Source organism: Lipophrys pholis (genome assembly GCF_963383615.2).
Source record: "Lipophrys pholis genome assembly, chromosome: 17".
In the NCBI taxonomy this organism is placed as follows: domain Eukaryota; kingdom Metazoa; phylum Chordata; class Actinopteri; order Blenniiformes; family Blenniidae; genus Lipophrys; species Lipophrys pholis.
Window position 1 is genome coordinate 5930733 of NC_137643.1, and position 17578 is coordinate 5948310.

The 17578-nt window shown below is 39.6% G+C and overlaps 1 protein-coding gene across 1 annotated transcript; it reads right to left on the reverse strand.

Annotated features, from left to right (window-relative positions):
- Window positions 1-2993: 2993 nt before the first annotated feature.
- On the reverse strand, window positions 2994-15212 carry LOC308122731 (cell division control protein 42 homolog). Its single transcript, XM_080484765.1, has 6 exons — window positions 15144-15212; window positions 12238-12342; window positions 7403-7475; window positions 7093-7202; window positions 6712-6909; window positions 2994-5906 (listed from the first exon to the last, which is right to left on the reverse strand). The coding sequence occupies exons 2-6, from the start codon at window positions 12340-12342 to the stop codon at window positions 5817-5819; spliced, it is 576 nt and encodes a 191-aa protein (XP_080340891.1). The 5' UTR covers window positions 15144-15212; the 3' UTR covers window positions 2994-5816.
- Window positions 15213-17578: the final 2366 nt, after the last annotated feature.

The following is a 17578-nucleotide window of genomic DNA, read 5'->3' on the forward strand; positions in this document are numbered from 1 at the left end:
ACATACAGTTTTTTGTATATTTTAGAGCACTGCAATGTCATATATGAAAAATATAGGTGTGAAATATTACAGTACATTGTGTTATTATAATAAAGGCCAGACAGTAAATCCTACATGGTGTGACAAAATGATGAAACATGAGAACAATGTTTACACACTTTTTCTGCGATGTAAGAAGAATGGCTTCGACTCGTATCAAACTTTAGAATTATGTCATGAATTCAGTATAACATGAGTAACTTTGTTAGAATTATACAAAGAATAAACCTCAAAAGTCACAGGTTTGATCACAGTGAAAAGAAAAAGACATTTATTCCAACTTATTGGTGATGAATTGATAAGATTTCCAGGAAAACGTTTGATTTTTGCATTTTAAAATGTTCCTTTATGACGAGTAAAACATTTTAAAATTATATTAGTAATTAGGTATGGAATAATTGGAATTATTAACAGATAATCTTGACTTGAAATTAATATCCCCTCGAGCCGAGGGGAGGAATAAAGCTGTTTTTGACTTGAATTATCAACTGTATGAATCTGCCATCAGGTTTAACATTTATAAGTTAATATTGAACATTCATTCATTTGGTAATGGGTATTTTGCTTTTTCGGGGTCATCAGAACATTTTTAAACTCTTTCTGTTTTATAAAATCTGAAATTTCTAAGTTTAAATTGGATTAACACCACTTTTACCCCAAATTTTAGTTTAGAAAAGTACACGGGATTCAATGGTCACTGGTATGTCTGTGGAAGGATTCAGTTACCGAGAACTGCAGTGAAAAGAAAGAAAACAACTATAAGTTCTAAATCCTGATTGCATGGTGACGCTCTGTCAGAGGAGCGTCAACACCACGGTGTGTTTGTCTTCATGAGAAGCCTCGCATCATTTTCAGAAACAGTACGAAGAGGGTTAGACCACGACGTTGAGGATGACTGGTTTTCTTAAAAAGAAGTCAGTGGCCCACGATAGTCCCGGGACTCGTTAAAGACAAAGACGACGTTTGGATCTGTGGATTCTGCAACAAAAAGACATTCTAATGGTTTTAATGTGTCCGGTCGATCGTCACGAACCCAAATAGGAGTCAGAGAGAAGCAGCAACTTCTCAAACGGACGACTGATGAGAAAAACAGTGAAATCACAACGTTTACAGAAAAACTGAACGCAGCCACGATAGCTCATAACTCCAGCGTGCGTCAATGAAGAATCAAGTTTCCTGAATGAACTTCCAACTTTTATGAACTCCAATCAGGGCTCTTATTGAATAATTACAGAAAACTAATGTGAAGTCTTTTTTTCTGAACTGACGGGTAAATTGCTTCCAAAGGGAGAGAATTTAGCATCATAGCAACAACGACATGACAATGGAGGAAGAATCAAGAACAATTTTAGTGTCATTTAAAAGGCATTAAGGAATCTCTTTATAAATTGTAAGCGTTTGTGTGATGAATGTGTGAAACGTGCCGCCATATCTGCAGAGTGAACAATGATTCTGTATCAGGATTCAGATCTGCAGCTTCAGAGGTGTAAATAAAGGCTCCAGTGAACGTGTTGCAACTGCAGATCTGAAACAACAACCAGGTTAGAAACTGTTGCAAAAGGAGGATGAGTTGATTTTTCTTCTTCTTTTATTTTTTTGGTTAAGCTGGGATGACTCAAAAGGAACAAAAAAGGTAGAAGATATGAAGGGCGGGGAAAAAGAAAAGGGTCATAATAAAACACAAGTGTAGTTATGAGTTGATTTGAGAGTGGACTCGTTCTTTTTTTTATTATATTTATATTAAATAAACGTATTTGTTTGTTTGTTGTATGCCGAGTGTCGGTCGCTGCCATTAGACAAAGAAGCCTCCATGCTGCGACGGTCTGAAGGATCCATCTTAGTCTGCCAATCAAAATGAACCCAGGTCATTTACATACTGTATCCACTGAGAGCCCGTCAAAACCGGGAGCACCACTCCCCCTACTGGTCACTGTAAAGAACTGCAACAACCCTGGAGAAAGACTCCTTTAGCATTTTGTATAAAAATATAATTTCCACTCAGGGTTTTTAAACTATAATTAAAATATTAATAAAATTTAATTTGTGTAAAAAAAAAAATGCCATTCTTTGTGAGAACTCTTACAAAATATTTATTTCAACTGTCATGACTGCATTACCTGCTTTTCCTTTCACAACTCCCCCTAGTGTTCACTGTGGGGAACTGCAACACAGTGGAGCCCAGGTTCAGATCATCAAATGTGACAAATACACTTTATTCAGGATCAAACTACCACATTATGAGGAGGGGGAGTTCACATTAGATCACAAATAAAAACCAACTGCGAGTGTGAGGAGTTTGATATTTTATGTCAGCGGATTCTACAATCAGACATGTTGGACCTTGTAAAGGTTAAGAACCTGCTGTGTGTGTTGCTTTTTGTCTTCAATGTTTTCTCCAGTATTTACGACGTGCAACCGCATCCACCTCTGAGATAAAGTACAGAGTATAAATGAACACTTATTACAAGTAACAAACTTCTTAATGAAATTATTTCCATTGAGAATCAATAACAGCTGTATTGTTTGTTTTAAACAATAGAACACTGCATTTCTTGTTTTTTTTTTAGCTGTATTTTTTTTTTACAGGGCTTCAAAACAGCTTAAATCAGTTTAATATTTAGCTTTTCATTTCAAGTTCCCCTGATTTCTTACAATTTTTGTTAAATAATCCAAACAGACATTTCAATATCCTAAACCAAACTTCTTAATTTGCATTATTATTGACAGGATTCATTAATCATCCAAATTTGCTTAATATTAAACAGACAAAATATTTATTTTGTACTTCAGCAAACAATGCCCATCTAAAAGAATTGTGCTGTCGGAGAATTGACAATAAATAAAGAAATTAAATTAAAATCCTACTTAAGATACCCCAAAAATTAAAGTTAAAAAAAGCTGGGGAAAACGTGCACTTAAAAAAAAAAAAGAATTAAATCAAAAGGGAAACGATATTCAAGTACAGTTTTTATTATTTCCCAATGCCCACCACTTCCAACATTCATCTTTCAATACAGAGCAGGAGTTTCCACATCTGTAGTTATTGCTTCGGTTTACCCAGTTTTCTATTTTCTGCCATCTGGAGCTTATTATCAGAGTCTGTTAGTGAAAACCAGGCCGACAACACTCATCCAACTGTTGGCACTCAACCGTCAAGTAAAAATATGTAAAAAGAAAAGAAATAAAAATTCTGAGAAGTTTTGAGGCTTGCTGCCGTTTTGTTTCCAGGGAAACAATAAAGAGCAAAGAAAAACAATATCTCTATAATACTTGTAATCATTCTTACATTATCAAAATAGTCCATCAACAATAGAAAAGCTACACAGTGGAGGAAAAGTGGAATTCAGTTAATTTCAACAGGAATCGCTCTCAGTTTAAAGGTTTTCAGAGTTTTTCATTAATAATTATTTCAAATTGTCAATATGAATAGAAAAAAATTTATTCAAAGGCAAACCGCTCACACTTCGTGACAGAAGACGGAGCAAAAATCTACAAGAATGAAGAGTAACAATCTCGCAGTTCCACTTTATGCCACAAGATGGTGCGGTATTCCAGTCAGAGCAATGACTCACTGCTGCCACCCAGTGACCAAACGTGGCGTTAGTTAAACTTATTGCACCTTTAAAGTGCGAAATCGAATGCGCTCAAGCGTTAATTGTTAAGACTTTTGAGGGACAAATAAACCTTTAAACTGAGAAGAATTCCCCTCAAGGCCTTCGGGGGGCGCTATCACACCAGCGGGAGGAGAAAGAGAAGCAGGAGTAGAAAAACAAGGAGGTGATGTGATGCTGCTGAAATCAAAAAGCTGCTTTTGTGGTCGAGCAATTCAGACCTTGAACTGAAAGTTTGGATTTGTGTTTTCCAAACAGTCCGGTGATTTGAAACAATAAGGCAGCGTTTATCTCGAGCAGAAAGTCTCGCTAGATGAGGAGTGATGCACTAAAACGAAGGTGTGCAGGTAGTTCGAGGGCACGCAGGAGGTAAAACATGAAACAATGTTGATGCAGTGACATGGATCATAAAACAAAATCAGATCACAGCTGAGGACAGGAACGGACGCCTCACTGGTTTCTGCACTCGTCCTCACGCTAAAATGGGCTTTTCAAAGTAAGAGGAGACGCTCAACCAACACAAGTGAATAAATATGAACAGATCAGAAAAAGTCAACTAAATATTGTAAATGTTTTCTTTTAATTTTTCATCTTTATATTTTCCTCCAAGTGAGGGGAAAAGAATAATTTGTGATGGCCGGGTTCATGCTCTCAGCTGTGAGCCACACAAAGTAACATCAAGTAACCATGAAAACAGCGAAGATAAAGACTTTGAACCGAAGCTGTGACGGTTTGTTCCGAGGAAGCTGCTCCTCCGTTACTCTCAATAAAACTATGAACAGTCTGCGTGTGCAGTATAAGACCTGTTGGTGACAGAGCGCTTCACGACGCCGTGCACTCGCTCTGCCCCGGCAGTGGAGGGGAAATGTGCAAGATGTCAATGGAGAAAGAGACTTGTTGTTTTTTTTTAAATTTTTTAAATCGCTTCTTGAGGAAACCCAGGTAATTCAAGAGGATTGGATTATTGCTCTATGAGACTTTGGGAGAAACGGCTTCTGTTTATTGCAAATCTGCACTGGAAAGGACTGCGTGTTGTCAGGATGAAGAGCAGACGTCTGTCCGGCTCCAGCTCTGCTTGGTGTGGATGAAGTCAGGTTACAGTCGGGTCTGCTTTCCTCTCTTAGACCGCCCGCATGTCGAATCGAATTATCTTCTTATTACCTTCGGACGACCAAAGGTTTTCTGTTTTTTTCTTTTTAAGATTCATTTCTATTTTTCAGATGGACACTGCAGCTGGACATCAGCTAGAAGCTTTTCCTCTCAAGCTTCCCCGTGAAAGTTGGAACATTTCACAGCAGCTTGAGAAGATTTTTAACTCTCCCCGACACCAGGTGTGAAGCAGCTGTGCCGATCCTCTAAACTACGGCGAAAATCTGCAGAGCGCGAACAAAACAAGTGAAATGAACTAGTTGGACGTGTTGGAAGTTGCATTTCTGCATTGTTCCTCAGCTGGTTTGTTTTTAACACTTTGAGAGAGTACTCAGTATACGTTGTTTATGTTTTACACACATTACTGCAGTCATGGAGTCGTAGTTACTGCTGCTGAATGCTGCTCTGCCAACTTAACTGACGGAGTTGGTGAAGACAAGGCATCCAAACGGTGTGCGGTGACTTTTTGTTGCACAAGTTCTGCAACCTTCCCGATTTACTGCGTTTACGTCTCAACAATGCGAGCTGCAATCTATGCGGGAAAACAAAGGCACTGGTTTTACGCAACTCTTTCGTGTTTCACGTGACGATGGTGGGAGAAACTTTAAACTTCAGGTGAGCGGCTGCCGGCTGTAAACGTGACTCCATCCATTGTTGTGTTGGAGCTGTCGGAGGCCCAGACCTCTGCTGCTCAGCCCACTTCCTCCCATTATCAACCCCCCCACCCCCACCCCACCACCCCTCCCCGTTTCCTGGTTAGTGAGGAGTGCAGTTCAAATGTGTTAGTCAGATTACAGCGACGCCTAAATATGATAGAAATAAAAGCGCCCCGCCCGTCTTTTCTCTAACGCCACACCCAGGATTAAGTCACTACGGCTGAAGGCACTGTTCCAACATGTGTCTACCTCATCCTCCCTCCCTCCCTCATTCCTTCCCTCATCCCCCCCCCCCGTTCCCACATGGGCTCATCTCTTTCCCATCCACCTTCTCCTCCTCTTGCTCTTCTTCCTGGGGTGACTATAGCAGGATGCAGCGCCTCTTGGGTTTGGTGTCTGGAGGCTCCAGAGCAGCCAGGATGGCCTCGTCGAACACATTCTTCAGTCCTCTCTGAAGGAGCAACGCAAAGAGGCGACAAAAAGCTTCAGTTTCTTCTGTAGACTGGGTGACGTTCACCAGTTCACCACTGAGAAAGACTCAGAATAATTTCACTAAACCTGGATGCAAATGTGAGATGTGAAATAACCTTCTTACCAATGTTATGCAAATACATTCAAATGAATGACTATCACTGCGATGTAAAGACACTCGATTCAACCTCTCAAGAAAAGATAATGTTTTAAATATTGTAATAAAAGTTTGAAAATCCAGTTGTTGTTTTTTTAGCATTTCTGCTTTAAACTGCCGTCATGGTGCGGTGGTGATTGCACAGGTTAACACAGGTAATCTCCTTTCCTCCGTGTCTCTGAACACATCAAGTGCCTGCTGTTGCTTTGCAAAACGATTAATTCCATGAATCATAACAACTGTTCTCCTGAAGCAGTGCCTGTTGCAGCATGTGCAGGATGTTTAGTGTGTGATGACGCAGATTGTATGCAGTACTGATGCTTCCTGTGTTAATCTCCATCGCTCATGACTGAAGATTCAAGAAGAAATAGGATTTCAAAGAAGGAAGTTGAAGTTACAATTAATTAAAAATTTGTCTTATTCAATCTAATCACAGAAGTTACATTGAAATAGTTTTTAGAATTTCTTCTTTCAGCCATAAATATTTTCTGACAGGATGTTTTAGGAATTTCAAATAATATATATTTTTTTGTAAATCATTATTTTGCCTTAATCTTTGTAAACAACGTAGACTTTTGTATTATTATTACAGTTTTATTCGACGTGAGGAAGCTGTGACTCCCGTTACCTGCGTGAGGGCCGAACACTCCACGTATTTGACGGCCTTGAGCTCTCGAGCCAGCTTCTCTCCGCTCTCGCAGCTCAGGGCTCGCTGTTTGTTCTTGGCCAGTTTCTCCAGAGTGTTGCTGTCGTCTCTCAGATCCACCTGAGTACCGACCAGCAGGAAGGGCGTCCGCGGGCAGTGGTGTGAAATCTCCGGCACCCACTGCGGAGAGACCATGGTCACATCTGAAACATTCCCTGGACCAGCCCACACCTTCATCCATCCACCCAACTCACTTTCTACACTTTCAAACTTCAAAAGAAAACCCAACAGATTTTGCTGGATGAACAACTGCAGATCTATGAGATAAATAATGGAAATATTCGGGCAACTTTGACAACAAACCTTCTCTCGGACGTTTTCGAAGGAGGAAGGTGATACGACGGAGAAACAGACGAGGAAGACGTCAGTTTGAGGGTAGCTGAGGGGTCGCAGCCTGTCGTAGTCCTCCTGACCTGTAGAGGGCGACACAAACACTCACTACCAGCGACACGGACAGGATGGAGTCATGGTAACATCTTAATATTACTGAAGTCCATAGTAATCTGTATGAACAACTCTCATCTATACACCTTTTATCATGAGAACAATTACTGGTGGAAATGATTGTTATCGTTATTACCGATATCATCCTTCATTGATCTATATTTTTTACCTGCAGTGTCAAACAGTCCCAGAGTGTACGGCTCCCCACCGATCATCACTGTCACAGCATAGTTGTCAAACACCTGAAGGGGTGAGAGAGAGAGAGAGAGAAAGAGTGAGTAAATGCGGAAAGCAAGGCTATAAAAGGAAGTAAATCTGTAATAAATAAAAATACATGATCTGAGTCAATGCTAATAATGAAACAAGAAGTATAAACCTCGTCTAAGAAGATTGTGATCAACAAGGAAATGAGACAGGAGTGAAAAGAAAACATGTTCTACAACAGTTCTCAGTACAATCCGACTCCGTATTCAAGATTAATAAAGTGGAATGTTTGTTTGCGAAGTGCTAATTGAAAAAATAAACGCGTCACAAGCCGTCAAGCTTTTCATGGTTTCTACAATTTGTCAAAAAGTAAGTAGTTAAATAACTCAGAGCAACATTTCTTCTGTCTAGATTAGTTTTTTCTTCATACAAGACAGAAATTGTGAACTCCTGGTTGATGTTCCTCATACAGGAGGACTGATTAATTAATCTGTCCTCTCCATTAAAGAGGATTTTACTGAAATAGTAACTGTTAATATATCAGTATTGGCTGACGCGAATGCTACCAGAGAAAGAAAACCACTGCAGCTTTACAAGGTAACCTCACTGTAACTTCAGTTTTTGTAACTGGTGAACCAAAGTCACACAAGTGGTTTCTCACCAAAATACTGGTTTTGCAGCAAATCATTAACGAAGCTAATTTAGGGCTTAAACGAACCCTGAATGAGCTTAAACACCAATTCACTGCTTCACGTCTTCCCTCCTCTTTCCTGTTGCATCACTTCCATGGCTTCAGGCTGCTGCAATAACACGCAGCACCGCCCTGACATGCCTGCGAGCCTTGGCTCGGACGGCGAGCTGGAGCAGGTTGTGTTTTGCTGCTCCAACATGTCGGCCTGCTGCAGTCTGCTGTAGCCTGCAGATACTGTTTGGCTTTAATGAAGCTCCATATGCACAGGCAGGTCCCAGATAAACCGGAGGAGGAAGTAGCCCGCAGGAAAGGAAACTGCATCGAACGGTACAAGCCGGTATTGAAACTAAACTCCTGTTTGTGTCTGCTCTATAACCAGGCAGGTTCACAGCAGGCGACTGGAAATGTTCAAACCTCGCCTCGAGGAAAAGTGACCCTAAGAACTAGGAACAGGCCTTTAGGACCAAACGAGGATCCAGAATTAAACTTAAAACATCAATAATACCTTTCTAGTTAATTTCCATGATGTTAATCAAACAGTCTAAACAAAGTTTGTTTACAATTTTAAATCTATGATAATATAAACTTTAATGTACAAATATGGCTTTGCTAAAAAAGCTTAAAATGTTCAGGTGGTATAAAGCAAAAACCCAGAATAATTCAGGACAAAGATTTTCACAAGCATCTTTTTTCTACATTGGCAGCTCAGGTTAGCATCCAGACTCCTGAACGGTTCATGTAAATCACTTTAACACCCTAAACTCTTCTATAAAGGCGGTTCAACACATGGACTCTTTCATCATAAAAACTGATGTCCAAATATAGAAACAAGTTTTATTAAAGAGGCCCGGTTAGCATCCTCGGCCCTACCACTATGATATAGCACACGGACTCCTACATCTGACTCAGGGTTTATAATATGCAGGGAATGTAGTTTGGCTCGGTTTCACTGAAATAACTTAATTCCTCCCGGAAATAGATGAGATCTAAATGGCAAACGTTCCAAAACATGTAAACATTGTTCAGAATAAACCACTGAAGCAACTAATAGAGCATCTCGCCATCGTGGGTGCAGACATCTCAACTGTGTGCTGACTTTGAGTGTCGAAATACCGGAATATTAAACTTTAATACAAAACGAAAAAACAAAAGGAATACTTTGTAATACTTGACATGAGATTGCTTTTGAAAGTTTTGGATCTTTCACACAACGACGACAGACAGAAGTGCTCATCAGTCAGTTTGAGATTAGACAGAAACATCGTCTCATACGGAACGCTGGAGCACGGAGGAGGTGACGTCAACGTATTTCACAGACGTACCAACACCACAGATGTTTTCATCGTTCCGACACTCGGAAAAGCCGATGCATGTGTGTTCAGAATACGAAATATTTTCTTAAATCTTTCTTAAGAGTTACAGTTTCGGATGACAAACTAACTGAAGACACTGCAGACAAAGCATCACAGATGGGACATTAAGTTCTGGGGTGGCAGCTGCTACTGAGGAATTGCTTCTGCTCGGAGACTTCCTCTCTACCCACGTCTCGCTGCAGCGAGTCAGCTGACAAACAGGAAGTGACAAGCTGCAGCAAGCAATGTGAAAAATTGATTATTGTGATCAATAAACTGTAATAACTGGCAGAGTAAGCCGCAATCAGCAGAATAAACCATCTAAATACATTTCTAAAGAAAAACCCCCCAAACAATCACGTTCAACTCTGGTTATTCATCCTGCAGCTGTGAGATAAGTCGTGTCAAAGGTTTGAGATAAAGCTGCGTAGTTGACATGGAGTAATGAGGCTGTTGTTGCTAACAATAGGATATTGCAAGGAGGAACAGGATGTTTCACAGGCTATAAAAACAATAGAACAATAACCAATAAAAAAAAAAAAATTACATAACTTGAGTGCCGAGTGACTAAAATGAAAGACACACCTGATGAGTTAATATGTAAAACAGCTCAAGTATTTATTTATGGCTATACAAAATCGAAAATACACTTAATTAAAAAAAACAAAAAAAGATGTATGGAAAAACATTAAGAGTTCCACTTTAACAATGTTTGGCAACTTGATCTGAAAATACAAGAGTTGGGATTTTTTTTTTTTTTTTTTTAGATATTTGTTTAAGGAAAAAAAAATACTCCTGTATTGAAGAAAAGTTGAGGACAGTTGACTATATGTGCACTGAATAGTAAAACTCAGTGGTGAAAGAGCGACAGAGAGCCAGACTGTCAGACAGGAAGAGGAACATTGAGTTGAGTCAGCAGTGTTGCTTCTGCAATCCTCTGATCAAACTGTGCTGACAGACGGATAGAAACCAGTAGAGAATTACTCATCAGATTCCAGCTGCTGCTCAGCAGAGCTACCCATCGATTAGGCCCGTTTCAGATATTTCCAGCAGGACGGCCTGTCAACAGTCAGCTGTTTTCTGACGGCTGCACACCAAAAACCTCAGAGGTCTGCAGGCTCAGTCCAGTGTGGGACACTTTCTCTATCAGAACCTACAGGGCGCTTGCTCGTCGTGCCGATAGAAAGAGGTCAGCCATAACAACAAAGCTTAGGAAGACGGTATTTGTCAAAATAAAATCCACATGGATGGCAGGACTCAGGTTTCCAGGGGGTTCCACACCTTCACCAGGTCAAACAAGAGGTGAATGATTAGATTAAGCTCACTGTTCCACCAGTTTGGATGGATGTTTTTGTCCGCGAACATGCAGTTAGTTTAGCAATGTACTGTGACGCGGCTCAACTTTGAGTCTCTCCTGAACCAGTACAGAGTTTTGCCTTTTGAATCTGATAACATGGGCCAGTATTGACTCGTAATGGGCATCAATGAAACGTTGCCACTTCAGCAATTCTCCTCTCTTGGACCACTTATCATAAGATACTGATGGAGGATGTGTGTGACTGAAAGGTCAAACGTCCAGCCCTCACTCAGTTCCAGAAATATTAGCCGGTTAGTGTTACCCAAGTACAAGGGGCAGCTTAACTGTCTTGGACCTAGGCGGCACTAAAGTGGCACCAGACAGAAGGCCCCGTCCCTGCAGGGGCGCACTAGTAGACTGAAGTTTTACGCCAACTGCTATTGCAAGCAGTGCCAGTTAACCAAGTTCAGGCTCATTTGACAAGTTTAAGCTCTTATTTTACCCTGAGCGCGACGGCAGAGCTCATTATGACAATGACCAAGTAAGATCTGCCTTCACTCAAACCCGTGGAAGGTACAAGCTTCAGGAAGATAATAGGATATGTTGGCTTTTAATAATAGAAACTAACGGACTCGTCGTATTTGAAACCTAGGAGCCCACTAAAGTGGCAGCTTTGAAGATGCTCTGTCGCGCAGCCATCGCATTATTACTTTAGTTCAATTATTTTATGCTTTAACCCAACAACTTTTGGGAGAAAATTTTCACTAAAGGTGCTGGTCATCATTTCCCCACCCACTAACAGACGTCATTAACCTGTGGTTTTCACTCCACATGCCAGTAGTCATATTGTCATCAGTGTACGGGATACTAAACACTTCCGTTTACAGCCTCCGGGTACACATACAAAACTATATGCCTGCAATCCAAAGAATCCAACCCAACAGCAAGCACCAGATAGTCCGAGGCCACGCTGGGAAAACAGCTCTGACGTATTCGCTGAACTTGCTCTTCTCAAACTGCCGTTTCTGTTTGACTTTGTGCTTCACAGAAGGCTTAACGGGCCTCGTGTTTCAAAGTGAACTTTAAGACAGCGCACAAGTACAAAAATAGGCAGCAGCAAATATTATGGATCAAAACAGCCCACTGTGAAAAAAACCTGAGGTGAATGTCTGTAAAATAAGTACAGCTTTATCCAATGTATTCACTCATACACGATTCCAGTTTTATTCTCAGGTTGGCATTTATAGGACTTTTATAAAATGGAAAATACATTTGCTGTGTTTTTTTAATGCCTCTCTCAAAGGGCATTCGTTTCCTTTGCAGCATTTTCAAACCAGGCTTACAAGCAGCTGAGATAAACCAAAACCATTCAACTAAAAACAAAAATCCACCGAATCAACAGTAAGTAACTTCATGTTACACTTTCATATTTCTCAATTACGTCATCAAAAGCTACTCACCGTGGGGACGTATTCAGAGGGAAACTTGTTGGTTGTATAAGAGATGAGCAGGCAGGTTTTTCCCACTGCGCCATCACCCACCACCACACACTTTATAGTCTGCATCTGAGGAGGAATGACAAGGAAATATGGATAAAAGCTTAGAGCTCTAAACAAAACAGACCGGCTCAGCTGAGATAATGATCAATAAATTAAATTGATCGCGATAACAACTACAGTGACTGATAGTTTGTTTTTTTAAGTGATAATTTTAATCAGCCTCTGGTGTGATATTGGTAAATCGTGACATGCAGCAGAACAAGAAGTTTTAAATGAAAGACCTGTGACTTCTTATGTATTTTCCCTCTGCAGCTCCGACAGATATCCTAAAAGCTATGGACCAGCTCTACGACTGTCAAACATTACTTCCACAGCCACGCCAATAAGCTTTCAAAATGAAAACAATGGGCAGTTTTCCAGGTCTGATAGATTCTAGAAAGTGTCTTATTGTTTTCTTTAACAGGTGCAAATTCAACTCGGACAATCTAGTTTTTCCCCTGACATGTTCTCATTTGGCTGCTGTTCAAAGTGTCCTGGACCTCAGGTTGGCTGCTAACAGGTGAAACAGCAAATAAAAACATCCGCATACTAACCACACGGTTAGTTTATTGAAAAACAAGGCTTTCTGCCGATCAGCGAATTGAGGTCTGAAAGTATCCTGCCTTTCTTTGTCCTTGTCTCATGTTTTTAAGCAGCATGTGAACAATACGCAGCCTGCATGAGTCAGGTGGCCGGGTGACTGGAGCCTGGCCGATGGAAACAGCGGCGGCGTTGTGCAGCAGTGTTTACTACACACGGGCTGGTGAACCTGTGACCGCCCAGACGCCGAGCGACTCGCATACCTGGACCGCTGCTTCATTAAGGGGCAACAATGGTGAAGTGGTCTAAGCCGGCACTTTATCACTGGCTCTTTGTTTGGCAGCTGAAATCCACTGACGAGTCAGGGACGAGGCGAGCGGTCATCTGAGCGACTGTGACAGCGCTCCTGTCAGGAGGATTGGGGCCTCGGTGATAATTCACACACACATGCAGTCAATCTGGGAAGATTAGTGACAACTGCATCTTTTCACTTCACTTGTGTTTCACGTATACACTGTTATCTACATCGGGTCGGTCCTGTTTGGCAAAGTACAGCTTTCAGAGATTGAGCAGATTATGACTTTTGTTTTTGTTTTCTTAATGACTCAGCCATTCATGATAATTCCCTTTAAAGATTTGGTTTCGATCACAGGCTACTATTTAGGTTAACAATGAAAATATGTAATTTGTTAACTGACAAACATTTTTTTCAAGTCATATCTTAAGAAAATATTAAAAATGAATAATTTTCTATTTCTTAGATGAAAGTATTTCCAGACATTTGACTGCATCTTTAGACCTTTGACTACTTAAGTATATCCTCTTAATACAAAGCTGTTATCTATTTGTTTTTTTGAGATTCCAAACTCTGAAAATAATCAAGAAGTTGGTCAATGCTCTGGACATAATATAACAAATAACGCAAGCAAAGGCGCAAATGAGAAAAGAATTTCAGGTTGAATTTAGAAATAAATTTCTCCATAAAAAGAATGTTATTTAAGTTTTTATCTTTAATCCAAACTTTGCCGTATTCACTTAATCAACTGTATTATTTTGTCGTGTTACACTGTGTACCGTATAATCAATTGAAAGACAAACCCACTTTATGTCCTATTTATCAGAGGTTGCATACCATTAAAAATTATTTTTAAATGAATATTTAAAAGTTATTATATATGATCCAATACAAATTTGGAATTTTCTGGTCCACATTTTCCAGAAAAGAAAAATCTTAGGACTTTATAATCCTCTTGTTAATAATGCTGACTTTAAAGACATACTTACACTTCTTAACTACTTTTAAGTAGTTTTGCGAGCTATTTTCAGATTATTTAGTAGAACTGAGTGCACACTACATCTACATTGACATGAGAACAGCTGGTGACAGCTGGCCAGGATCAACCAAGAGATGAGGCTGGGTTCAATCAGTTTTCTGGGATTATATAAACTAACAATTCTGTTAAGGAATTGTTAGTCAATGAAAATGATAGCTCGAGTCATGTGTTAGTTAGTCAGAATTACGTTGCAGTCTTGATATAAATTGAAAACATGGGTTGTTTGCTGGATATGACAGATTGACCTAAATTCAAATGAAACATTTACTCTTTAATGTGAGTTTAATTAAACTGAGCCTACACGTGGGAGTTCGAGTTCTCACAAACTGTGTTTTAACTCCAAACCGTCAAATAAATACTCAAACCTTTTTTTTTTTTCTTTTTTTTTTTACTGCATTTTAGTTACTTCCGCATATAGAAACACTGCTATATCTCACGGAAGTCCACCTATATGGCCACAGAGCCCATTAGAAGGACGTAAAGTTAATAAACTATAGTGTTACAGTTCGTTTCAAACGACCAGCTGTTAATTGGTGACTAGTCGCTGCTAGTTAGCACGGAGCTAACATGAAGTTACATCCGCCAGACCACCACCCTAAACACTAAGAGGCCGCTTCTAAGTGATATCAAGAACTCACGGACTGATAAAACTGTAGCTTTAAACTCTACTTTTAGTTGTTTGATAAAACATCGGTCCTATATTCGCTCTGGTTTCCTCAAACTTGATGACGGGCACCGGCAAGTTTGGGCTCAGATTTAACAGCCCGAGCTAAAGTTAGCGGAAGGAGACAGTTTGTTTTGACAGCTGCCGGTGTCCACAGTTAGCTCCAGCAGGCGAATACTTAACAAATTAACCAGCGCTGAGGTGTTTTCTGGAGCAAGCAGCTGTTTCTGGGTGTCTATTTCAGCGTTTATCCCGTGTAAAGTGCAGTTTAAGACGCTGACATCTCTTACCTCTGCGCTCACAGCCGCCCCAGAGTCCTGCTAACGCGGTGCGACGTTCACTGGTTTCCTGTAAACTGCGCCTCCCTCCACCGGTGCGGAAGTCGTAAATGTGGCCGTGTTGTGTTCAAGGTCCTGTGGATATATTGTTTTTAATGTGCGAAAGTGTCTGTACTTTCAACAAACTGGTCCCTGTAGACATAGGAAATGTTATTTTAGAATAATTAAAGTGTAACTTTAAATTCCTGCTTTGATTCAGAAAGGTAGTTTGAAAGAGAACTTAAATATTTACCAAAGAAGGAAAAGCATTTGTCACTTCACACCTGCATTATTGGCTCAATTTATTAATAACTTTAGACATTTAGAAATACATTGTTCCTTTATGAATACTCTTTGAAAGTCATTCATTCATTTATTAAGCAACAACAACAACAACCACTGCTATTATTATTATTATTATTATTATTATTATTTCAAAATGTGTTCTTTAAAGAAATTGACTTGCTGTTTCAAATGTCACAGAGCATTTAAGCAGCAATGGGTCTCGTCAACAACAACACTTGCAAATATGATCTTATACTCGTTTCATTTTTATGTACATTTTTTTTTATTAATAAAATTTTTAGGTATAAGCCAAACAACAACAGCAAAAATATTTACATCACATATTGCCTCTATACGCACCGATGAGACTGAAGGATGTTCATGTTTCCACCAGATGGAGATGTAGTACAGATTGACTGTGTTTTCAGGGCCAAAACACTGCTCAAAGGACTCTTTTTTCTCGCAAAATATTTAAACCTAATCTGTAACAAAACCCCAAATATCTATTTAGAATATGTAAAGTGATATGTGAATTTTTTTTTTAAAGGTTTTCAACATTAAAAATCACATTTAATAAATAGGGAAAGGAATGTACTTGAAGAGTAATGTTAGGTAGACTACAGTAAAAATCAAACTCTGTGTGAAAATACACTTATCTTATCAATTGGCACTTCAATTCATGGCATTTTGAGGCTGTTCTGGATCTGCTTCACCTTATCTCTGGTGACATATCAATTACAAAATCTCTTACGAGATTAACATTTTAAGACTCAAGGACATTTCCTTCTGTTGGTACCTAAAGTTTGTACTGACATTGTAAATGTGACATCTCATTTTGCTTCTCCTTTCTTGCAAAATACGCTGCATATTGACTCTATCATATAATAAGAAGCTCCCACATACCGCTTTCATAATGGAATTGATGTGATTGTTGACAAATACTTTTCATATTGAATTGTAGTGACTTTAAAACTAATTTTGTCTCAAATAATGATTCTTTTTGTATTCTGTATGATTTGAAATGTTGTTTGTTAGCTGTTCCTCTTCAATCCTGGTGGGACATTACAAGCTTTTTGTGTTCATTACAATTCTCTTTGTTTGTCTGGTGATGCCCTACTGACCTTTCCAGAGTGTTCCAGGCCTTTTGTTGGCTGGAATGGGCTGCAAAATCTCTGCTTTTTCATTTGAATAATGAGTTAGATGCATGACTAAAAACGTAAAACAATATATATTTTCAATATTTCATCATTTTATCCTTTTTTCTCCAAACATCTACCATTAAAAAAGCTTGAAAAACTCATGGTTTACAGTTATTTACTTGCATTCTTCTTCTGGAAAGAAAACAAAGAATAGATTTCTAAAAATGTAGAAATGATGAATCAATGTTTAGCCCTGGTTATCAATAGATAAACATTGCACAAATAATTTTCATCAAAGTTCTGTGTCCTTGAAAGTAACACATTCTCACAAAAATGGACACCAGATAAACCAACCAACAAGCCAACCAACCAACAAGCCAACCAACAAGCCAACCAACCAACCAACCAACCAACCAACCAACAAGCCAACCAACCAACAAGCCAACCAACAAGCCAACCAACAAGCCAACCAACCAGCCAACCAACCAACCAACCAACCAGCCAACCAATGAGGAGATGTTCTTTGATTTCATAGAATTTGGGGTGATAACGGAGCTCCTCATTCATTTTTTCAAGAAAATCCTGTCTCCTTTCTGTTGTCCTCCAACTTTGACTTTCATAAGTCAGAATTAAAAATTTACATGAAGACTTACATTTTTAGGATCAATAGTTCATGCTTTGTGAACACTGAGGTGTATTATAGAAGTCACTGATATGTGTATAAAATATAAACCATGAGCAGCCCAATTATAATTGAGATATATCCTGTATGTCTGTAATAGTGGTGAGTGTGCTTGTTTTGTTTGGCCTGGTCAGCAGTTGAGTGCTGCAGGTGGAGGGGGAGCTGGCCATGGGGAAGGCCAGTCGACCTTCAGTGGTAACGCAGCAGAAAATGAGATAATTACAATGCAAGGCACTTCTCCATTAGCCCTTCCCTCCGGACGGCCTCAGTGCCTCTCACTCCACAAGCTCTTTTTGCTTCTC